Source organism: Fusarium falciforme, chromosome 11 (genome assembly GCF_026873545.1).
Source record: "Fusarium falciforme chromosome 11, complete sequence".
Taxonomy (NCBI): domain Eukaryota; kingdom Fungi; phylum Ascomycota; class Sordariomycetes; order Hypocreales; family Nectriaceae; genus Fusarium; species Fusarium falciforme.
In genome coordinates this window covers 2038347-2056518 of record NC_070554.1, presented here as the reverse complement: position 1 = coordinate 2056518, position 18172 = coordinate 2038347, and the positions used below count along the sequence as shown (strand labels likewise).

Sequence of the window (18172 nt, the reverse complement as noted above, 5' to 3'; positions counted from 1 at the left end):
TATGAGGGTGGGGTGGACTACCGGCACGTTGAGAAGCCTCAGACATACAACACTGGGGTCCAGAAGTCCCCCGCGGAACAAAATGAGTAACCATATAAATCCATTTCTCATCCCAGCTGACAACCTTGGTCCAGAGCTCGTAAGGCTGATACGGTTTGATCTCCTTCCGAAAGACACAAGAAACCGCGCCGACAACAAGATTGCACCGACCAAGAGGGGTGGTACCAAAGAAGATGGGCGCAAACAAAATGCCACTCAAGTGTGATCTGGCAACATCCAGGTCTGTGAAATATGTCGAGTTTGATTTGTGAAGATTAAAGTCGCATTCAGGGAGGGCTGGCCGAGCATCAACGATTGATGACAAAAACAAGTGCCGGCTGGTGAGCCGAGGTGAACCCCTCAAGTAGCAGGATAACTTCCATCTGAGCAAAGCCCAGAAGAACCGGAGCTTATTTGGATCAGCGAGTGAGCACTCTGAAAATAGGTTTGTCGGCGACACTCACATGCCACACGAAGGGCAGTGACTTCGCAAAGATACCCAGTGCGGTTATGATCAGCCAGCTCCATCCCGTCATCATGCGAGAAGCTGTTCTACTAAAACGAGTTGTGGAAATTTCACGCCAACAATAAGATTTTCCCGGTCAAGCCTATAAATAGGCAGCGGAAGATCAAAGTGGCCGAGAAAGGGGTTGAAGGAAGGAACCGAGGGAGTTTGTTTGTTACCAAGAGGCCGTCCAAGGTTGCCGCGGCGCATTGAATCCAAGATTGCCGCGGCGCATTGAACATGCCGAGGCGACTGGGAGTAGACGGAGCACTACTTATACACTGCACCGCTGAGCCATCACCGGGACTGTCTCATCTGTCATCAAAGACACGCCGTCGAGTCGCTTCTTAACTGCCCTAACACTCCACACCCACTCCCCACAATGTCTGACCAGAACCTCGTTCGTATCGACTACGAAGGCAACATTGCCATCATCACACTCAACAACCCGACCAAATTCAACTCTCTGACACAGGGCTCATTCTCTCGCCTTGCGAGCCTGCTCAGGGAGGCAGATGCAAACAAAGATGTTTACGTCACTCTTCTGATTGGAGAGGGGCCATTCTTCTCTGCGTAAGTCAGCCCTCACCCCATTGAGTGAGACCAGGCATCTGACTAGCCTCCACAAGCGGTGCCGATCTCAAAGACAGCCCTCCGTCCATGGACGAGATGCTGTCCCGTCCCTATTGGCTTCCTAAGCTCGTCAACAACAACTTGGATGTTGCGAGGGCCTTTTACAGCCACTCCAAAATCCTTGTGACTGCATTGAACGGACCCGTGCTCGGACTTTCGGCCGCCCTCATTTCCCACTCAGATTTTATCTATGCAGTGCCTGATGCCTATCTTTTGACGCCATTTAGCTCGCTAGGTTTGGTTGCTGAAGGCGGTGCCAGCGTTGCGTTCGTCCATAGGATGGGACCCGGCAAGGCCAACGAGGCACTGATCACAGGCCGAAAGATCCCAGTCAGCGAGCTTGTCCAGGTCGGCTTCGTCAACCACGTCTTCAAGGACAAAAACAACTTCCGATCCCAGGTGTTGGAATACCTGCGCCAGACTTTTAGTTCGCATCTGGTCGGCTCGAGTTTGCTGGGAACAAAGGCACTGATGCGTCGCCGGATCGTTCGTGAGCAGGACGAGATGGCACCGTTGGAGACGTTCCAGGGCCTTGAGCGTTTCTGCGAAGGCATCCCACAGGAGGAGATGGGCAAGGTTATCTCTGGAATCAAGAAACACCGACTGTGAGCGAGCATGTTTCTGGAGCGGCGTGGGAGGAATATTATTCCCCCATTCAAAGCACCACTGTATACAAACATCATCCAATCATGTGTTTAGGTTAGGTGCGCTACCTCGGCAACATAGCCTCCCAAAGTTTGCCGAGGCAAACATTACTATATTTGGCCTTTTTCTGCGCCGTGGCCCCCATTCTGATCTGTTTCCATCAACATCCGTAGTCAACATGCTGCCTTCTTCGGGATCCGCTGATTCCATCTCTAACGTTAGGTCAAGGAAAAGAGCAGCCGCGGCTTGCCATGCTTGTCACGCTCGCAAAGTTCGCTGCAGCATCTCGCAAACTGGGATCCCCTGCACGAACTGTTCCCTAGACAACGTTAGCTGTCAAGCACGTCCGAGGCAGCCTCAAAGGTGAGTCTCGGGTTAGTTCCATTCAGGCCTAGCAATTCACTGATAGACGCTCTTTACCGACCTCGGAGCGCTGCTAGAACACGGAGAGGCCAGGATCTACCGAGGACGTTGAGTGACGCGGGGTCCGTCGCCCAGGACGGGGCAAGCTTCGATGAGCCAGTCTACCGTCCTTTCACTGGCCACTTCGGCCACCACTCACAAGCCCAGGAATCTCACACGGCAGCCCCTCAAGTCCAAGCAGCTTGTTCACCAGTGTATGGTCAGTGCCATTAGCCGTGACGCAATTGCTTGTGGGGTACTAACCCTCGCACAAGGTGATCCCCAAGGTGTTGCTCTCGTTGCCGAACTTTGCGAACCCGAGCGTCCGGGCAAGAGTGGTCACTTTGTCGTCACCGCCCTAAGTTCGGCCAATATTGATACTGAAGCGCTCGATTACTTGAAAAAAAGAGGGTGTTTTGATTTACCAGCACTCGACATCCAACAAACACTCGTCCAGGCGTACTTCCATTACGTGCACCCTTTTTTCCCCGTTGTACACGTCTCTTCATTCCTCAAAACCTTTGAAAGCCCCGGACAGAATGGGGTGTGCCTCCATCTTCTCTGGAGCATCTTCCTGGCAGCTGCAAACGTAGGGGAAAGATCCGTTGCAATTGGTCACATCACTGCAAAGTTAGCTAATCTTTCATCATCTAGTTTGCCGATATGACGACCGTTCAGTCGGCTGGTTACGAGTCACGAAAGGACATGAAACGGGCAATGTTCTCACGTGCCAAGGCATGCTCTCTGTTTGTCTGACACGCGGTCACATCTAATTTTCCTCCTCGTAGGCGCTATACGACGCAGATCACGAACGGTCCAAGATAGCCCTGATCCAAGCGGTGCTGTTGATGGGTTTCTGGTACTCAGATACAGAGGACAGACTTGGGCCGTGGCACTGGAACGGCATCGCCATCAGCCTTTGCCAGACCGTTGGGTTACATCGTCAACCTGATGCCAGCCTCAACCGCTCTCAGAATGATTCATCCATCGATCGGGATTTATGGAGACATCTGTGGTGGTCCTGCTTCTTCCGAGAAGCGTGGTTATCCGTTGGTATGGGAAGGCCCATGCGGATTGACTTGGCGCACTCCGATACGCCGAAGCCTGATGCAAGCGCCTCCGAGAGCTTGTATTCTGGGCTGACCGAGTCTCAACATCGGCGGTATATCCCTGAGGATTCTAAAGATCTGTTCTTGTTGTGGGATGAGTTGCTCTCAGTGACTAGCATTCTCTCAAGGATCCTTGCTGTCCAACACCTCGCCAAGCGGACGGTTTCCACCCACTCGGACGTGTATGATCTGGAATGCGAGCTTAGAGGACATCACGAGCACCTAGATCGTCTCAAAGCTAGAGCTACTGACCCTATTCTCACTCTTCATATGCATCATTTCGAATTATTCTTCGAGTAAGAATGCTGGCCATTTGGCAAAGAGTATTATTTTTGATAATTGCTACTAGGTCTACACTCATAACCCTGTTTCGCCCATTCATATTACAAGGCCTGAGTAATCAGCCCGCCGTCACCCATGACAAAACATCACAAGATTGGTTATCAAGTGTAGAAAGAAAAGCAACGGCGGCAGCAATGAATACGAACAACATCCTCAGTAACATGATCACGGGAGACATGATCCGCCTCTCTCAATCACTAATGTAAGAACAAATCAGCGAGGACTAGCAAGCCTTTCACACCACTTTACTTATATTGGATAGTTGCATTGCTCTCGTACCGACGTTGCAGGTCCATTTCCTGCATTCTGTGTCGCCGCAGAAGTTGGTTCAACGCCTAGGCTGCCATCAGCTGGACCTCTGTATGATGGTGTTGAAGGAAATCAAGGTCACATATTTTGGCGCGGAGATCCTGTATCGGCTATTCACAAGAGCTCGAGAGATGATAAATTTCAGACGCCGTACCCTGGAATCTATCATGCCTTTCGGAGCAGATATCGAAGGTGGCGTGGTTATGCCAGAGGATCGAGAGGATCACGATGGAGAAACCGCCAGGCCAGCGTCGCCCATAATATGGGGCCTCAACACTGCCAGCAACCATGGGCGTGGGACAGACGCAAGGTACGTGTACTCCTACATGCGGCGGCTCGACGCCGTTGGGCTTGGTAAATGGTACCTAACTATTCAATACTCAGCAGCGAATATGAAGATGCGGAGGTCAACGCCATACTCAGCCAGTGCATGTTTCCCGATTTCGGGACTATTGAGGCGATGGGCCTAGCAGGGACTTCACAACCATGGAATTGACGAGTCTAGATGACGATGACATTGTAATGCTAGCCAAAAGGGATCTCGAGAAGCCGGGAATGACAAATGATTGCAAAACAAAAGTTCCTTATATCTTCGACTTAGGTCCACGGCCGGTCTTGATGTCGGTAGGCAATACTTGATCGCCAAGGACAATATCGGGATACGCCAAGCCTGCGGAAATACCTGCGAGGCCCGGCAATCTCCAAGCGCCACCATCCACTACCAAGACATGGCCATTGATGTAATTGCCAGCTTCACTGAAAAGAAACACGGTGGCATCAGAAACCTCCTTGAGAAGGCCATATCTGCCCAGCGGGATATTGCGGGCTGCCTGTCCAGACTCCCGTAAAGCTTCGCTCGAAAGTCTTTGAAGCCCTTCAGTTCCTTCAATGCCTCCGGGGCTGATGACGTTGGATGTCAGCCCTCTTGGCCCGTACTCCAAGGCAACGGACGCAGCGAGCGCGTCCACGCCAGCCTTTGCCGCGGCAACATGGGTTTGGTAGGGCATTCCGGTATAGTGGAACGTGGCAGAGACGAAAATGATGCGCCCGCCAGTTGTTGCGCCAGGGTTCTTGTTCCTTGCGGCTGAGGCTAGCAGATATGGTAAAGTGGACTTGAGCGTGTTGTACGATCCGAGCAGATCAATGTCCACTACACTCTTGAACGCATTGGCAGAGAGACTGTCAATCGGTGCAAGAAAATTGCCAGCTGCTCCGGCACTGCGACTCGTTTCTCTGGTTAGCAGATGAATCTAAATATCAAGACAGTCTGGGCGTACCGGGCCGGGGGCAATGCACGAAGGCGTATACTCACATCACAAAGTCAATACCGCCAAGTTCTCGTACACATTGACCCACGGCACCCTCTAGTGCCTCTAACTTGCGCACATCGATGTTGCCAATGCCGATGACCTTGGAGCCGGCACGGACTTTAGCAATAGCCTGGGCCATTTTCTCAGTCTTCTGAGAATTTCTTCCGACGATGCAAGCATCGGCTCCTAGACAGACAAGCGCTTTTACTTGTGCAGAGCATATCGTTCCGCTACCGCCGGTACAGAAGACTACCCGGCCATCTACTACGGATGAGCAAGAGTCAGATGCCTTAGGGGGCAGGGCTTACCGAAAAGATTGTTCTGCCATATTTTGGAGACGAATTCGCCCTGCGAAGATGACATTGCTTTGGCTTGTTATGATTGTCCTTGGATTCCAATCACGGAGCATTGGCTAGCAGCCATATTGTCCCTGGTACATCAGCCAATATGTAATCGCAAACAGGGATTCACTAGTCGTAAGTTACCGAGGCTGTCCGCCATGTGACCTAGAGTGCGTTTATCCACTCCTCGGCTCGGTAAATTTGAGTTGGGTGGAGTCAACATTGCCGCAGAATCGACATCGACAGGCATGTCCAGACTCTGACGCCGAGGAACATTGGGAGATCGAACGTTAGACACAGATCACAGGGCCGAGGAATAAGATCTTTGCCTGATTTCTGAGCTTGGCGGTTACGAAACGTCTGCTCCAAGAGTCATGCCGCGGCATATATCCACATGGAGCTACGGTTCCAGGGTTGGGACGTGCATCAAAGAAAGGCCAAAAGAGAGAATTAAATGTAACGTAAGTTAACCCGATGACTGGTGAGCTGGATATGCCCCGCAGCCAGGTTCTTGGCGTCCGACCGATCAGCAACCAGGATCCGGGAGCCAGCAGCTCCAGGTTGTCAGTGGCATGGGGGCGGTTCTTGGCTGATAAGGCTAATCCCCTTGCCTTGCGACGCTCGCAAGTCTTTCGGCTTTAAGTTCAACAGTTTTCCATTGAATAATAGGGAGTTACTGGAAACAGCTCCTTTTTGTTCCTCGAGAGACGTTATTCAACTTACCATTACGCATAAACGCTCACAATGGAGAGCGCCATCCTGTCAAGTGTAGCCCGAGCTCTCTCTCCGCGAACGCGCGCGGAACGCGCAAGACGAAAGGGATACAGAAGGCGCAGAACTGCTATCAAGAAACTGCATGAGCTCGAGAGTATTTGTGGATATGAGATATGGACGCTCATGAAGAAAGACAACAAAATCTATATACACCATTCGGCCAACCGATCACCAGAGCCGTCGTTGCGGATAGACATTGTAAGACTAGATGCTATTAAGATATGCGGCGATGTCGGTTGCTAACAGCTTAAATGTAGCTTGAAACATATCCACTGCCTGTCATATACACTTCCGGCAATGCGGACGGTAATGAGCCTGGCATTAAAGCCCGGTCGGTAAAGAGGAAGGGAGCCCCGATAGTGGTTAAAGCTGTGGAGTTGAAGCCTATGAGAGCAGATAGAATAATCTGAACATCGTTCAAAGCTTTTGCTCTATTTGTGATGCGCGTGTCCTCTACAAGAAACTGCGAATGTAGTCATGACAAACCGTAATGACGTGTTCACGGAACGGAACTCTCACAGTTTTATGGGATCAAAGGGTGTAGGGAGCTGAATAAGAACCCCTTTGAGACTTGCGCCGCCAAGTTCAATTGATAGTTTTGGGAATTACATATGTGAAGGTCTGTATTGAACATGATGGCAAAATCTAGGACTCTATATAGCCTGGCTCCTGTCTAACGATCGAGACACGATGATGATGCTCGGACGTTGCGGAGGCGGCCGGCTTTCTCTCGATAATATGAAACGAAATTTCAGTTTGGGAGGGGCCTGTGCATAGCAACCCGGATCCTGACTTCTAGAAGTGACAATCTTGATTCTCTGAAATGTAGTGCCATGAAGGCGGGCAGCGTGGGCCTTGAACTTCATGATGTCTTCCAAGACCGCTCCCTCGGACTGACATTCCGGCTGGGGACAGTGTATCGGGGCACCGCGCGCATGATGCAGGTGCTTCTCCAGGTGGTCCCACAGCAGTGCCTGGCGAGCGTATTGCTTGCCACAGAAAATGCATGGGGCCGTCTTGCCAAGCGTTGCGAGTTGCTGGCGGTTTGTTTGAGCGACATCAGTAGCGATAGGATCAAGAGGACGTTGACTGTTACTGGAGCTGCGAGGGAGGCTAGGATTTGGCAAGGAGCATATCCTATTTGGCGGCTGCACGGATTCGGGGGGCTTCGGGAGGAGAGGAAGGCTACGCTTGTGAGCAAAGCTTGTCGGGGTATCGGATGAAGCCGGCAGAGCGTGCTTTGTGGGTGGTTGACGAGACGATGAAGCACCGGGAAGAACTGAGTCTGACTTCCCCGAGCTGCCAGTTGCCGACTGCTTTCGTTTGGGCTGGTTGCGCTGGGCCGGCTCACACACGAAGGCGCAGGCAACCCAAGCATTGATCGCCTCGACTTTCCTCTGCACGATCTCTTGCTGGGGAATGGCGTCGTCTATATCGCTGAGGATGTCTGCCACTTGGGTGCGCTGTTGCAAGATATGCTGCACCTCTCGCTTTACCTCGGGTTCCCGGATCCCCTGCAGCTGCTTCTGCAGCTCTTCTTCGTCCTCAGCATCAAAGTGATCTTTGTAAATCATCTTGAACACCTTCCTCCGGTACTTCTGTCTTGCTGTTCGCAGCTCCTCTCGCTTGCGAGCGTATCTTGACTGGTCTTCCTTTGGCGCCGATGATATACGGCCGTACTTCTCTTCGAGGTCCGCTTTCATCTTCTTCACCTCCTCCTCAAGACGTCACACGTCGCTGCTGGGGCCGATAGCACACATCAATTCGTCAGAGACCACCTTCGGTGCATTCTCATCTCGATGCAAGCCCATGTGGTTGAAAATGGCGAGGTAGGGGGCCGCGGTACCTCGACCGAGGAAGGCGTCCTGAACGACAGCATTGCAGTTGGCGTTTTGATAAGCCTCTTGGTAGATTGTGTTTGTTCGGGCGGTGACGAAGTCCTTGGTCCCGAACCGATTGGCGATAGTTTTCTGGCGCCGCGTCAGAACGTGCATAGACAAGAGAAGACAAGCAAACTTACCATCAACGCAATTAGCGAACCCTCTCCGGTAGGCGTACTCTGTCAAGCGTTCCAGAAGACCCATTGCAACCCCTAACCGTATGGAGTGACTGTCGAAGGTCGCAGCTGTTAACGGCTCATTGGACTTGGTGCCTAGGTCGTCAAGAGTCATCCGAAACACTGGCCGATGCAACCACTCCCGCTTCCATTTGATTTTAATCGAAGGCTGGTTGAGCTTGGTGCTGAAGAATGGCTCTGCTCTCGTCTGATAACCCGGGGCGTCAATGACACCCTCGGCCAGCGCCTTAGCAAGGACGTGAGATACCGGACAAAGAGCGGGAACGTCCTCTTCAATAAAGGTAAACCATGTCGGCCCGATCTTCTTGTTCTCGCCCTTGTGCCAACGAAGTAGAACCTGCATGGCGAGGCGGTCACGCCCCCCATTGCGCTCGGGATCGCGGAGGATCCAGAAATCGATATCCTCCCAGCAGAGAACCGTCAACTTGGGATTATCCCACCTCTCGTCCAGACCACCACACACCCAACACTCCTTAGGTCGACGCCGCACACATTCTTCCGTGTCGTTTTCCACGTCGGTGTATGCGTCCGTGTCCTCAGCAGCCGTCTTCAAGATCTTGTCGACGTTTGGGTGTTTGGCATAAACCAGCTCGTGCTTTCGACAGCCGGTGTACATGGCAAAGTAGCGGATAGCAGCGTCGTCGAGTCGGTCCAACCCGATATGGAAATGAGACGTATCGTGTACCCAGAGGAAATGGATATGATAGATGAAGAAATCAGGGCCCATGGTAGGCTTGGCCTTGGGCTCTCGTCTCAACTTCCATTTCGGTGTGATGAGAATCTTGGCATATTGGCGGAGATGGTCCCTGAGGTTGTCGTCCCACGGCTCGGCCGTGTACTTCTTGTACAGTCCCCCGAGTCTCCTTGTATACACTCGTATTGAGTTCTCCAAGTTGATGGTGCATCCGTTCCGGCGGAGATCAGAGTCCCGCATGAGATATCGAATGAAGGACTCGCCGAGGCCTTTATTGTCAAAGGTCAGAGTCTTCAGCAGAGCCTTCCAATCCGCCCGTCTGCCCATCCTTTCGCAGAAGCTGAGCCATCGCTGCTGCAGGCGATAAAGGCTGACTTTGTGGTTGTCAGAGCGATTGGCAGGTAGAGGTCGTCGAGTATTGCCACGCGCCCAGCTGTTTTCGAGTTCTTGGGGGTGCCATGGCTCTGGCTCTGGGGTCTCATCTTCCCGAAGCTGGCGCTGGTACTGCTCGATTCTCGCTTTATCGAGCTCCATTGGATTGGCCCAGGAGCAGTGGTAGCGCGTATACTTCGGTGGGTGGATTTTGACAGTGAATATTTCTAAAGAAACACCGTGGGCGCGATGTGAGACCGCGTCGCTGAACCAAATGGCTGGGCGGAAATGAGGATAGAGTACAAATTGCAGTATACCCCCAGCAGCTTTCTGGAATGGCTAAAATTTAAATGCTTCTGCGAACCCGTTACAGGCAGTGCTTGCTCGTCATCCAGGCTCATGGTCATCCTCATGCGCGAGCCAGGGCGCGGGCGCATCTCGGTGTTGTCGCTGAGTTCACAGTACTGTGCGAGATACCTGTGGTCCCTTGTTCTCCGGGCCAGAAAACGGGGCTCAACTAGGCCCAAAACGGGGCCAGCCAACACCAACGCATGCATTCTTTCTGTGATTCACTGCAAATTTAACCCCCCTTGATGCCGATGACCGTGCAGCCGATTGTCTTGAGTGATTCTAAAAATAAATTCCCAGAGCGTTTTGTGCCTGTCACGTGATTTTGCCTGACTACCGAGGGAAGAGATCCAAGGGGCGTTACATTCGCAGTGAAGAGTTTGATCTCTACGAGTGGTACAATGAGCGGTGCACTGCAAATTTAACACTCCTTGAGACAAATATGGATGCGGCAGAGGACCGTAACTGAGCTTGAGTATAGGTTTAACTCCGTTTAACGTGACGCCATCTTGACTTAAAATCTCACCAACATAACCTCTAACCCAGGGACGGCATAGTGTGGCTCTCTCGCTCTTCACACGGGCGTAGTGTGGCGGCGCCGCTCTCTCACGAAGACGAAGATGATCAGACTTCACTGCAAATTTAACTCCCTTCGATGCTCATGACCGGACAGCGGCTTTCTCCCGTCACATGATGGTGACCCAGTGATTGTCTTGGGATCGAGGGGGGTTAAATTTGCAGTGCAATGATCCAAGTTCGAAATATTTAAAGGGCTGAACCCCCGTCCAAGAAACACCATATGTTGTGGGTGCCTGAGGCAACAAGACACATAACAGCCTGAAGCCCAGCTTGGGTAGGCACGGAGTAGTGAACACACACACATCACATTTCACACACCCGGGCAGGAGGCGCCAACACCACAACCGTCAAACTCTCCATCTCAAGACGTCTTGAGCAACGTCTCAAGATGACTAGATCAGTCTTTGTAGGCCAAATACGTAATATCCTTAATTGAATCACGCAAATCTTGAAACCACTTTGCTGCTGGTCTTAAAAAAGACCTCGGCTCTCCTCACCAGCCCCCAATTCACCCCTGTAGGTAATGCAGCCCTGCCACAATTCAAGCGATCACGCATCACCGTTTTATCAGATGAAGCAGCACGCGCGCTGAATCAGGCACATCCTCCGCCCTCGCCTTGTGGGCGTCTTCTCTAACCCCCGCATTACCGAACGGCATCTTCCGCATCACAGCAATAGACGCCTGTTTCGAGGGCGGATGTTGGTGGTGCCGCTCTTGGCACGTCTCGACTGTCGTCTCAAGCTTACCAGACAAGCTTAAATTTGGTCGCGATGTAACGCTGTGGAGGAAATGGTCAAACCGCCAAAGGTTAGAGGAGCACCCCTTGTCACTTGTCCCTTTTGGCGACGCGACCTCGTGGCGATTGTTTTTATTCCCGGGCAAAGACAAAAGTTCCTTTCGTCTCTTCTTTTTTTTTTTTCTCCGGTTCAACTTCGACTCTGTGTGTCTTTGTTCATCAGCCCTGGTGGCATTCTTTTCTCCGCCCTGGTGGCCATTAATTCCTCTTAATTATTATTCTATCGCTGTCAATCATGTCGCTCGCATCTTGCCCCGTTTCTGGCTCTGCAGGCGGACAATGTCCCGTCAGCGGAACCTCACGCGCAGGTCAAATGCGTCGCGGATGCGCATTCTCTGGCATGGCCCAGCCTGGGGACATCCACGCCGCATTTGATGTATGTTTCAGCGAAACACTTACAAAGCAATCGCTAATCGTTCAGATTCCCCGTGGTGTTGATGCTGAAGATTGGCTTCGCACAAGGTGAGTTGTACCATGTAACTAATAGGCCCAAGCCAACACATCAACTAGAGAGCAAAAGTCAATCAACGAACTCCTCTACACCAGCTACCCATCCCGAAAAGAAGTCGACGGGGTCAAGACCCAGCAGGAACTCGACAACATGAACGCCGACGACCACCATCTTCTCGCTGTTGCCCTTGGAGCCCCAGCACGGCAAGTAATGCGACGTGCAGAGGAGATTGGTCCTCAGACTGGATGGCGCGATGGATATCTCAGCGTCGAACACGGCTTCTGTCCTCCTGACTACGAGGAACCCGTTAGTGCTCTTGCGAGGTCGCCAGGAAGGATATGGTCGGATCTGTGCGAGCGCATGCCGGGATGTTGTGCTCGAGGAAGAGTGAGGGAGGCGGTTGCTGCGTTGCCCCTAGTCGAGGGTACCGAGGAGTTTATTCCTGACCAAGCTCTTTGGGCTGCGGTTGTGGCCCTCGGTATGCTCTGCTCCATCTACCGATTCGAAGACAAGCATGACGGAAAAGATGGAGTTGCAATTCAAACCAGCACATCAACCAGACCCCAATGTCCCATGGGCGATGATCTCTGCGAGGAACTTGTGGGTATTCCTCTCTGCATCGCTCTTCCATACTTCCAGATTTCTCGAAGGATGGGCAGAATCTTGCCCCATCTCTCGTTTCCCGATCAGGCTTCATACAACCTCAAGATTCGGGACCCCAAGTCCAACTATCCGTATCTTGCGAGATTCGAGAACACGGACCTCAGATGGCCAATGTTTGGGGAGAGGGCCGAGGTGGCGTTTCTCAAGGGATGCGCCGACACATCTGGTGAGTGCGTATGTTCTGGCACAATACCACTGCTAACAAGTTCCGAATAGCGTCGTTTCAACATGGCCCAGATGCGATTGCCGCTTGTCAAGAGCACGTCATGACCGGCAACGTCGAGGGCCTACTCCACGAGATGATCCGTCTCAAGGAGATTCTTGAGCGGATGCCCAACGCCTTTCACAGCATCTCACCAAATCCCAATGCTGGAGACAACTACGTCTCTGCTGATCGATGGGTCAGATGGGGACTCTTTTCCGCGCCCTTGTCGAGGCGATGCCCAGCAGCATCTGGTCTGCAGTTCCCTCCATACCTGATGATGGATGCATTCTTGGGCCGAAAGACGTAGGCCGCCCTTCAGTTCACCTTAAACTTGAAACTGACTTGTGCAGACACACCTCCTTCCTTGGCGTCGAGGCCGTCCATCTCAGAGCATGGCTCCCCTCCAACCACCGCGCCTTCATAGCCGCCATCCAATACCACTACTCCATCCCTGAGTTCGTCCAAAGATCTGGCGACCCCCGCCTTATGGGTGTCCTGGAAGGCATCGTCGAAGCCTATGCCGGCGAACGCGGCTTCATGGGAGTCCACAGATACAAAGTCTTTGGCATCCTCGAAATCGCAGGCAAAACAGGACGCACGGCGACAAACGGCCTTTCGGGGGCTGCTGATGCAACGAGACCTTGGGAGGAGACGCATCGACAGTTTTCGGAGGCTATGAAAGAGAGACTTGAGCCTTTTCGGGGAAAGCTTGATATTGAGCCTCATTCTATGCGTGGCACTTTTCAGGAGTGTCGGTATGTGGCCAAAGTGGCTGGTTGCTCTGCCATCGACAAGGATCCGAGCCGTTCAACCGCCCTGGTCACTCTTGATATCAGAGACACTGGTATCACTTTTGCGCCTGGAGATCGTGTCGCTGTGATGCCTCTCAACAGCTGGGAGGAATGTGCAAAGATGGTGGCGGCACTTGGACTTGATCAATACCTCGAGAAGCCAGTCGACACTACCGGCATGTGGTCGCGCTTCGAGCAACATTTGTCTTCTGTGAAGAGAAGTGCCCACAGACAACTGACCGTCATCGATATTCTTCGACGTGGTCACCTCGCTCCCATCACCAAAGAGCTTGCTGTCAAGGTGCATGAACTTCTGCATGCCTCGTCCAACACGGTGCTGCAAGTTCTCGCGACTGAAGAGTGGCCTGTTGGTGGCTCCTTGGGCGACCTCCTCCAGAAAGCCATCACAGATACGCCGCCCCAAATCTGGGACAAAGCCTTCAGTCTCGACAACCTGGACTGGCTGCCTGAGCTGGTGCAGCTCGAAGTTCCTCGCACCTACTCCATTTCCAGCCACACCAACGAGTTGCTCCCAAACACAGTCGACTTGACCATTTCTCGCGCTGAGTACAAGTTGTGCTCCATGTTTTCTCAAGGACAGCACATTAATCGGGCTGGTGTGTCGAGCGGCTTCTTCAATCCTCACCCGTCATCAGCTGAGAGTTCGATCTTGTCAGACGATGTCTTGCTTGGTGTCTCTAGGCCGGTTGCCTTCCAGCTACCCATCGATCACATGGCTCCCTGCGCATTCTTCGCCGGAGGCAGCGGTATCGCACCCTTCCGAAGTTTCTGGCAGCACAGGCTTCAAACATCAGGGTTGTCCGGAGGCCGCAATCTGCTGTACCTCGGAGTTCAATCTCGTGAGAGATTCTGCTACGAGAGTGAGCTTCGGAAGTTGGTCAACATGGGATTTATGGAGGTACATCTTGCCTTTTCGCGTGATCCCCGTGGTCTGGCATATGACGATGTACTTCAGGATCTCGTTGAAAAGGAGACACCGCCTCGTTACATTGACTCCTTGATCATCGAACAGGGAGCCACGGTTTGCGATATGGTCATGTCTAAGAAGCAAGGCGGCCTTGGAGGTTACCTCTACGTCTGTGGCTCAGTTTCGGTGTTTGACTCCGTCATGAGCGGCATTCGCAAGGCCATGTACACGTACCGCACAGCAACTATGGAAACAGTGGACCTCATCATCAACAAGGCCTTTGCAGAGCGTCGCTTCATGCTGGACGTCTTTATGTCACCCAAGGCCCTTCCCTGCAACCTTCCCACCATCTCTCTCTCCAACCTTGCTCTTCACACCGGCCATCGCCCAGGATCTCGGATGTGGATTGCTGTGCATGGAAGCGTCTACGATGTCACCGACTTCTGTCCTATGCACCCCGGAGGAACTCTCATCATCAAGTCTAATGCCGGTGTTGACTGCACCAAGTCGTTCGACAATCTCGCGCACACCAACAACCCTGAGGTATCGAGTCTTCTGACAAGGTACTTTATCGGTCACTTGTCTCCCAAGCCCGATTATCACGGAGACACGGAGCTGTCGACCCTCCATGATCTTTGGTCAGCTTACCTACGAGTGACCGTCGAGACCCTCGTGGCCCATCAATTCGAGATGCACGAGATTATGGGGGCTTCTATCGACTCGCCATCTGCCCACGACCCCAACGGAATCACCAACATCTGGCTTCGCGAAGGTCTCCCCAACATCATTGCTCTCCGGACCTTTTACGGCTACCAAAGCCGCCTCTTGCAGGGCGGCTTCGCAGCTCTCTTCGGCCCCAAGCTGGAAGAGCTAGTCCTCCGCCTCTCTTTCAGCTTTGCCAGTGCCGGCGGACCAGGAGCGGCATATAAGTTACCCGATATTCTTGGAACAATTGCCCGAGCCAAGACAAGTCAAGACGCAGCTCACAGCACGAAAGAGATCAGCGCACTAGGAGACTTCATCTGTGATCCCAGTTCTGAGTTGCGTTTCCAGGAGCGGGGAGTCTTTTCCTACGCCACAAAGAGCGTACAACTTGACATTGAGCTTTTGGAGAATCTCCGACAAGAAGCTTGTAACGGGATGGATGCTTTTGAGAGCATTGCTTCGGTCCTTGACTCGCCTGGCAAGTTTGATGCTGATTCCACTCCTATCGCTGCTTTGTCTGCCTTCCTCCTGCAGACTCTTGAGAGAATGGCGCATCGCTTGTCCATGTTCTATGCCCAGTTGGCTCGTCTCTCAGTTTATCAGCCTGAGCTGGAGCATAACCCTGCACGCACCCGATGGGCTTCTGTTCGACGATGCATCCGCGATGGCACCTTTTTCGTGCTCACCCAAGCGGTCGACACTGAGGCTTTGATGGACGGACAGTCAAACTCGTACTACATGTCTGGAAAGTCGCGACAGAAGACTCACTTTGAGAGTATTCTATCACAAGTCAACGAGCGCATTACTTCATCTTCTGCAGAGGAACCTTCGAAGACAGTGCAGCCGACTTCAGTCAACGCGATTCATCACGAGAGGGGCAGGACCGTTACCAAAGATACCACCGTCGCCTCAGCTGCATCTCGTCTGAATGTCGGAGCGATCGAGAGTATGGAAAGCTTCATGAAGAAGAACAAGACCGAAATCCGGCGTCTGAGCACCATGCCAAGTCCCTTCCAGTTGGAGCATCTTCAGAAGGCACTCTCTTCGATGAACCCAAACGCTCTGGTTCCCAGCCACGGGGTGTCCGTGGGTAAGATGCCTGGATACGATAGTGTCATGTCGTTGGCCTCGCGGACAACTGGCTCCTCCAGAAAGAGCTCGTTCAGTGCAGCTTCCAGCGCAGGTTCTCTAACTCCATATCCCACAATGCAAGGTCCTCCAACACCGCCCAGTGATGCGAACATGGCCTTACAAATGAAACTCGTGGGACTGAACAGAAGACAGCGCACTCAGTCCACGACGTCCATGCATAACTTTCCGTCAGCCTCTGAGGTGAGGGATTCGAGGAGGAATAGGTCTGTCTCGGGCACTAGGAATGCGTCGAGAGGACGGTCTTTGGACCACGGGCACGGGAGGGAACAATCGGCTAGTAGGTTGTTGGCGTTCAAGTTGGGTGCTTTGTCTGAGCAAAAACGATCAATGACAGCCCCGACATTTTAGGTTAGCAGTTTGTAGGATGATACAGAGTGCGCTGGTCGCATCAGATGGCACAGAATTTCCCACCCTCGAGCTGCTCGACTACCCACCGTAATGCGATTCTTCGCATCTACACACTTTTTAAGACATACTTTCCGACTGGTATTTAGGTATTGAGAAAATATCTAAAAATCCGTGACTGACAAATCATATCATTTGTGTCGAGATGTATTACCGGTACCTCCAAACCACCGCCTCAAGGCACACCTTGGGCTAAGCCACGAGTCGCAGCTAATGCTGCTGTGTAACTACACCCTCCAGCTGAGCCCCCTCTGGCAGATTTTTCAACCCACGTAAATTGAGTTATTCATTTCACCTATTAATTTCTTCTGCTGCTTTAAAGTTTCCCACCCTTTTGGTTCTACTCTCTTTAAACTACCCCTAGTGAACTTGCAACACATCCTCATGATGCCGGATCCATACGAAGATCCATCCCAGCACGCTGCCTCCGAGAGAAGTTCATCGATAGTACGTTCTCTCCGTCTTCGCCGACGAAACCCGAAGCCATCACCTCTTGGAGGATATCGCCAAGCGCTACACCGAGCTCCTCAAGTAGCCAAGGACGGAGAGGTTAACGACTCTCCAACGGCAATTGTCCAGGCCTTGGGGCGCTCATCAACTCGTAAAAACAACGAGAATGCCACGGCGCTGAGTCTGGCTGCGGAATGCGGTCTCTTGGAAATCGTTAATGCTCTCCTAGAGCGAAATGCCGACATCAACCTTCCAGCCTTCTGCTCTCCACTTCACCAGGCTGTGAAGCACTGGCATTTGCAAGTCGTGCAACGCCTTCTCGAATGTGGTGCCAATCCTGATCAGCAAGACCAATATGGTATCTCGCCGGGACACACCGCATATAGTTTGGGGCACCTCGAGATTGTCAAGTTATTTCGTGAGAAGCGCCGTGGCGCACATTCCACTTCGACGACACGCCCCAGAATCAAGCCTGCTCGGGACGTGCCTAAGGTAAAGGTGGTTCGTGGGAAGGCGCGTGGCAAATTGGTTCCTCTCCCAGCCGTCGAAAGGCAAGATGAAAACGGCTGGACTGCTCTTACGAGAGCGGTACGTGGGGACGATTTTGCAACAGTCAACATGCTCTTGGACCTTGGGGCCGACGTAAATGCCCGAGAGAAGCATGGCTTGACACCACTGATGATCGCAGCACAGAAAGGCCGCCTTCGAATACTCAAGGTTCTTCTAAAACATGATGCCGACGTAAACATCCAATTAAAGGACGATAACGCGGCAGCCTGTTCAACTGACCCTGTTCATGGAAGCATGGAAGAAGCCGACCTTTCGTCTAAACCTCCGTCCTTGAACTATGCGATTGATCCATCTCTGGTTCCGGGATGGGACTCTCGGTTTCTGCACTTGGACCCTCTGTTTCCGGGATTGGACTCTCCGTCCTTTGACTATCCGCCTCCGGGATTGTTCTTTGAAGGTTTTAGGCGTGATATAGGCCAAGCTAGCGTTATCTCACGCCTCGAAGAGACAACGGACACTGCCACAGCCGACACGACTGAAGCAGACATGCAACCGGACGCGGTTTCATCCAGCCAACACGAACGATCCACTCCCCATGGTCTTCAATCCTCATTCGCTTCAAAGCTAGTGAAGTTT

At 52.4% G+C, this 18172-nt stretch overlaps 6 protein-coding genes across 6 annotated transcripts; 3 read left to right on the top strand and 3 right to left on the bottom strand.

Annotated features, from left to right (window-relative positions):
• Positions 1-926: 926 nt before the first annotated feature.
• On the top strand, positions 927-1786 carry NCS54_01361400 (Hypothetical protein; the record flags this gene model as incomplete). The annotated part of the gene is made up of 2 exons (XM_053158798.1): positions 927-1117; positions 1174-1786. 2 exons carry the CDS (start codon positions 927-929, stop codon positions 1784-1786), a joined length of 804 nt encoding a protein of 267 aa, XP_053014773.1.
• Positions 1787-2336: 550 nt separating this feature from the next.
• On the top strand, positions 2337-3633 carry NCS54_01361300 (Cutinase transcription factor 1 beta; the record flags this gene model as incomplete). The annotated part of the gene is made up of 4 exons (XM_053158797.1): positions 2337-2439; positions 2500-2813; positions 2879-2974; positions 3013-3633. The coding sequence occupies 4 exons, from the start codon at positions 2337-2339 to the stop codon at positions 3631-3633; spliced, it is 1134 nt and encodes a 377-aa protein (XP_053014772.1).
• A 935-nt stretch (positions 3634-4568) lies between these two features.
• NCS54_01361200 (2,4-dienoyl-CoA reductase ((3E)-enoyl-CoA-producing)) lies at positions 4569-5669 on the bottom strand (the record flags this gene model as incomplete). The annotated part of the gene is made up of 3 exons (XM_053158796.1): positions 5603-5669; positions 5297-5555; positions 4569-5202 (listed from the first exon to the last, which is right to left on the bottom strand). The coding sequence occupies exons 1-3, from the start codon at positions 5655-5657 to the stop codon at positions 4569-4571; spliced, it is 948 nt and encodes a 315-aa protein (XP_053014771.1). The 5' UTR covers positions 5658-5669.
• Positions 5670-7062: 1393 nt separating this feature from the next.
• NCS54_01361100 (FluG domain-containing protein) lies at positions 7063-8112 on the bottom strand (the record flags this gene model as incomplete). The annotated part of the gene is made up of 1 exon (XM_053158795.1): positions 7063-8112. The coding sequence occupies one exon, from the start codon at positions 8110-8112 to the stop codon at positions 7063-7065; it is 1050 nt and encodes a 349-aa protein (XP_053014770.1).
• Positions 8113-8136: 24 nt separating this feature from the next.
• Positions 8137-9714, bottom strand: NCS54_01361000 (Hypothetical protein; the record flags this gene model as incomplete). Its single annotated transcript, XM_053158794.1, has 1 exon — positions 8137-9714. The coding sequence occupies one exon, from the start codon at positions 9712-9714 to the stop codon at positions 8137-8139; it is 1578 nt and encodes a 525-aa protein (XP_053014769.1).
• Positions 9715-11511: 1797 nt separating this feature from the next.
• On the top strand, positions 11512-16519 carry NCS54_01360900 (Cytochrome b5 heme-binding domain-containing protein; the record flags this gene model as incomplete). Its single annotated transcript, XM_053158793.1, has 5 exons — positions 11512-11652; positions 11698-11738; positions 11787-12556; positions 12607-12898; positions 12946-16519. 5 exons carry the CDS (start codon positions 11512-11514, stop codon positions 16517-16519), a joined length of 4818 nt encoding a protein of 1605 aa, XP_053014768.1.
• Positions 16520-18172: the final 1653 nt, after the last annotated feature.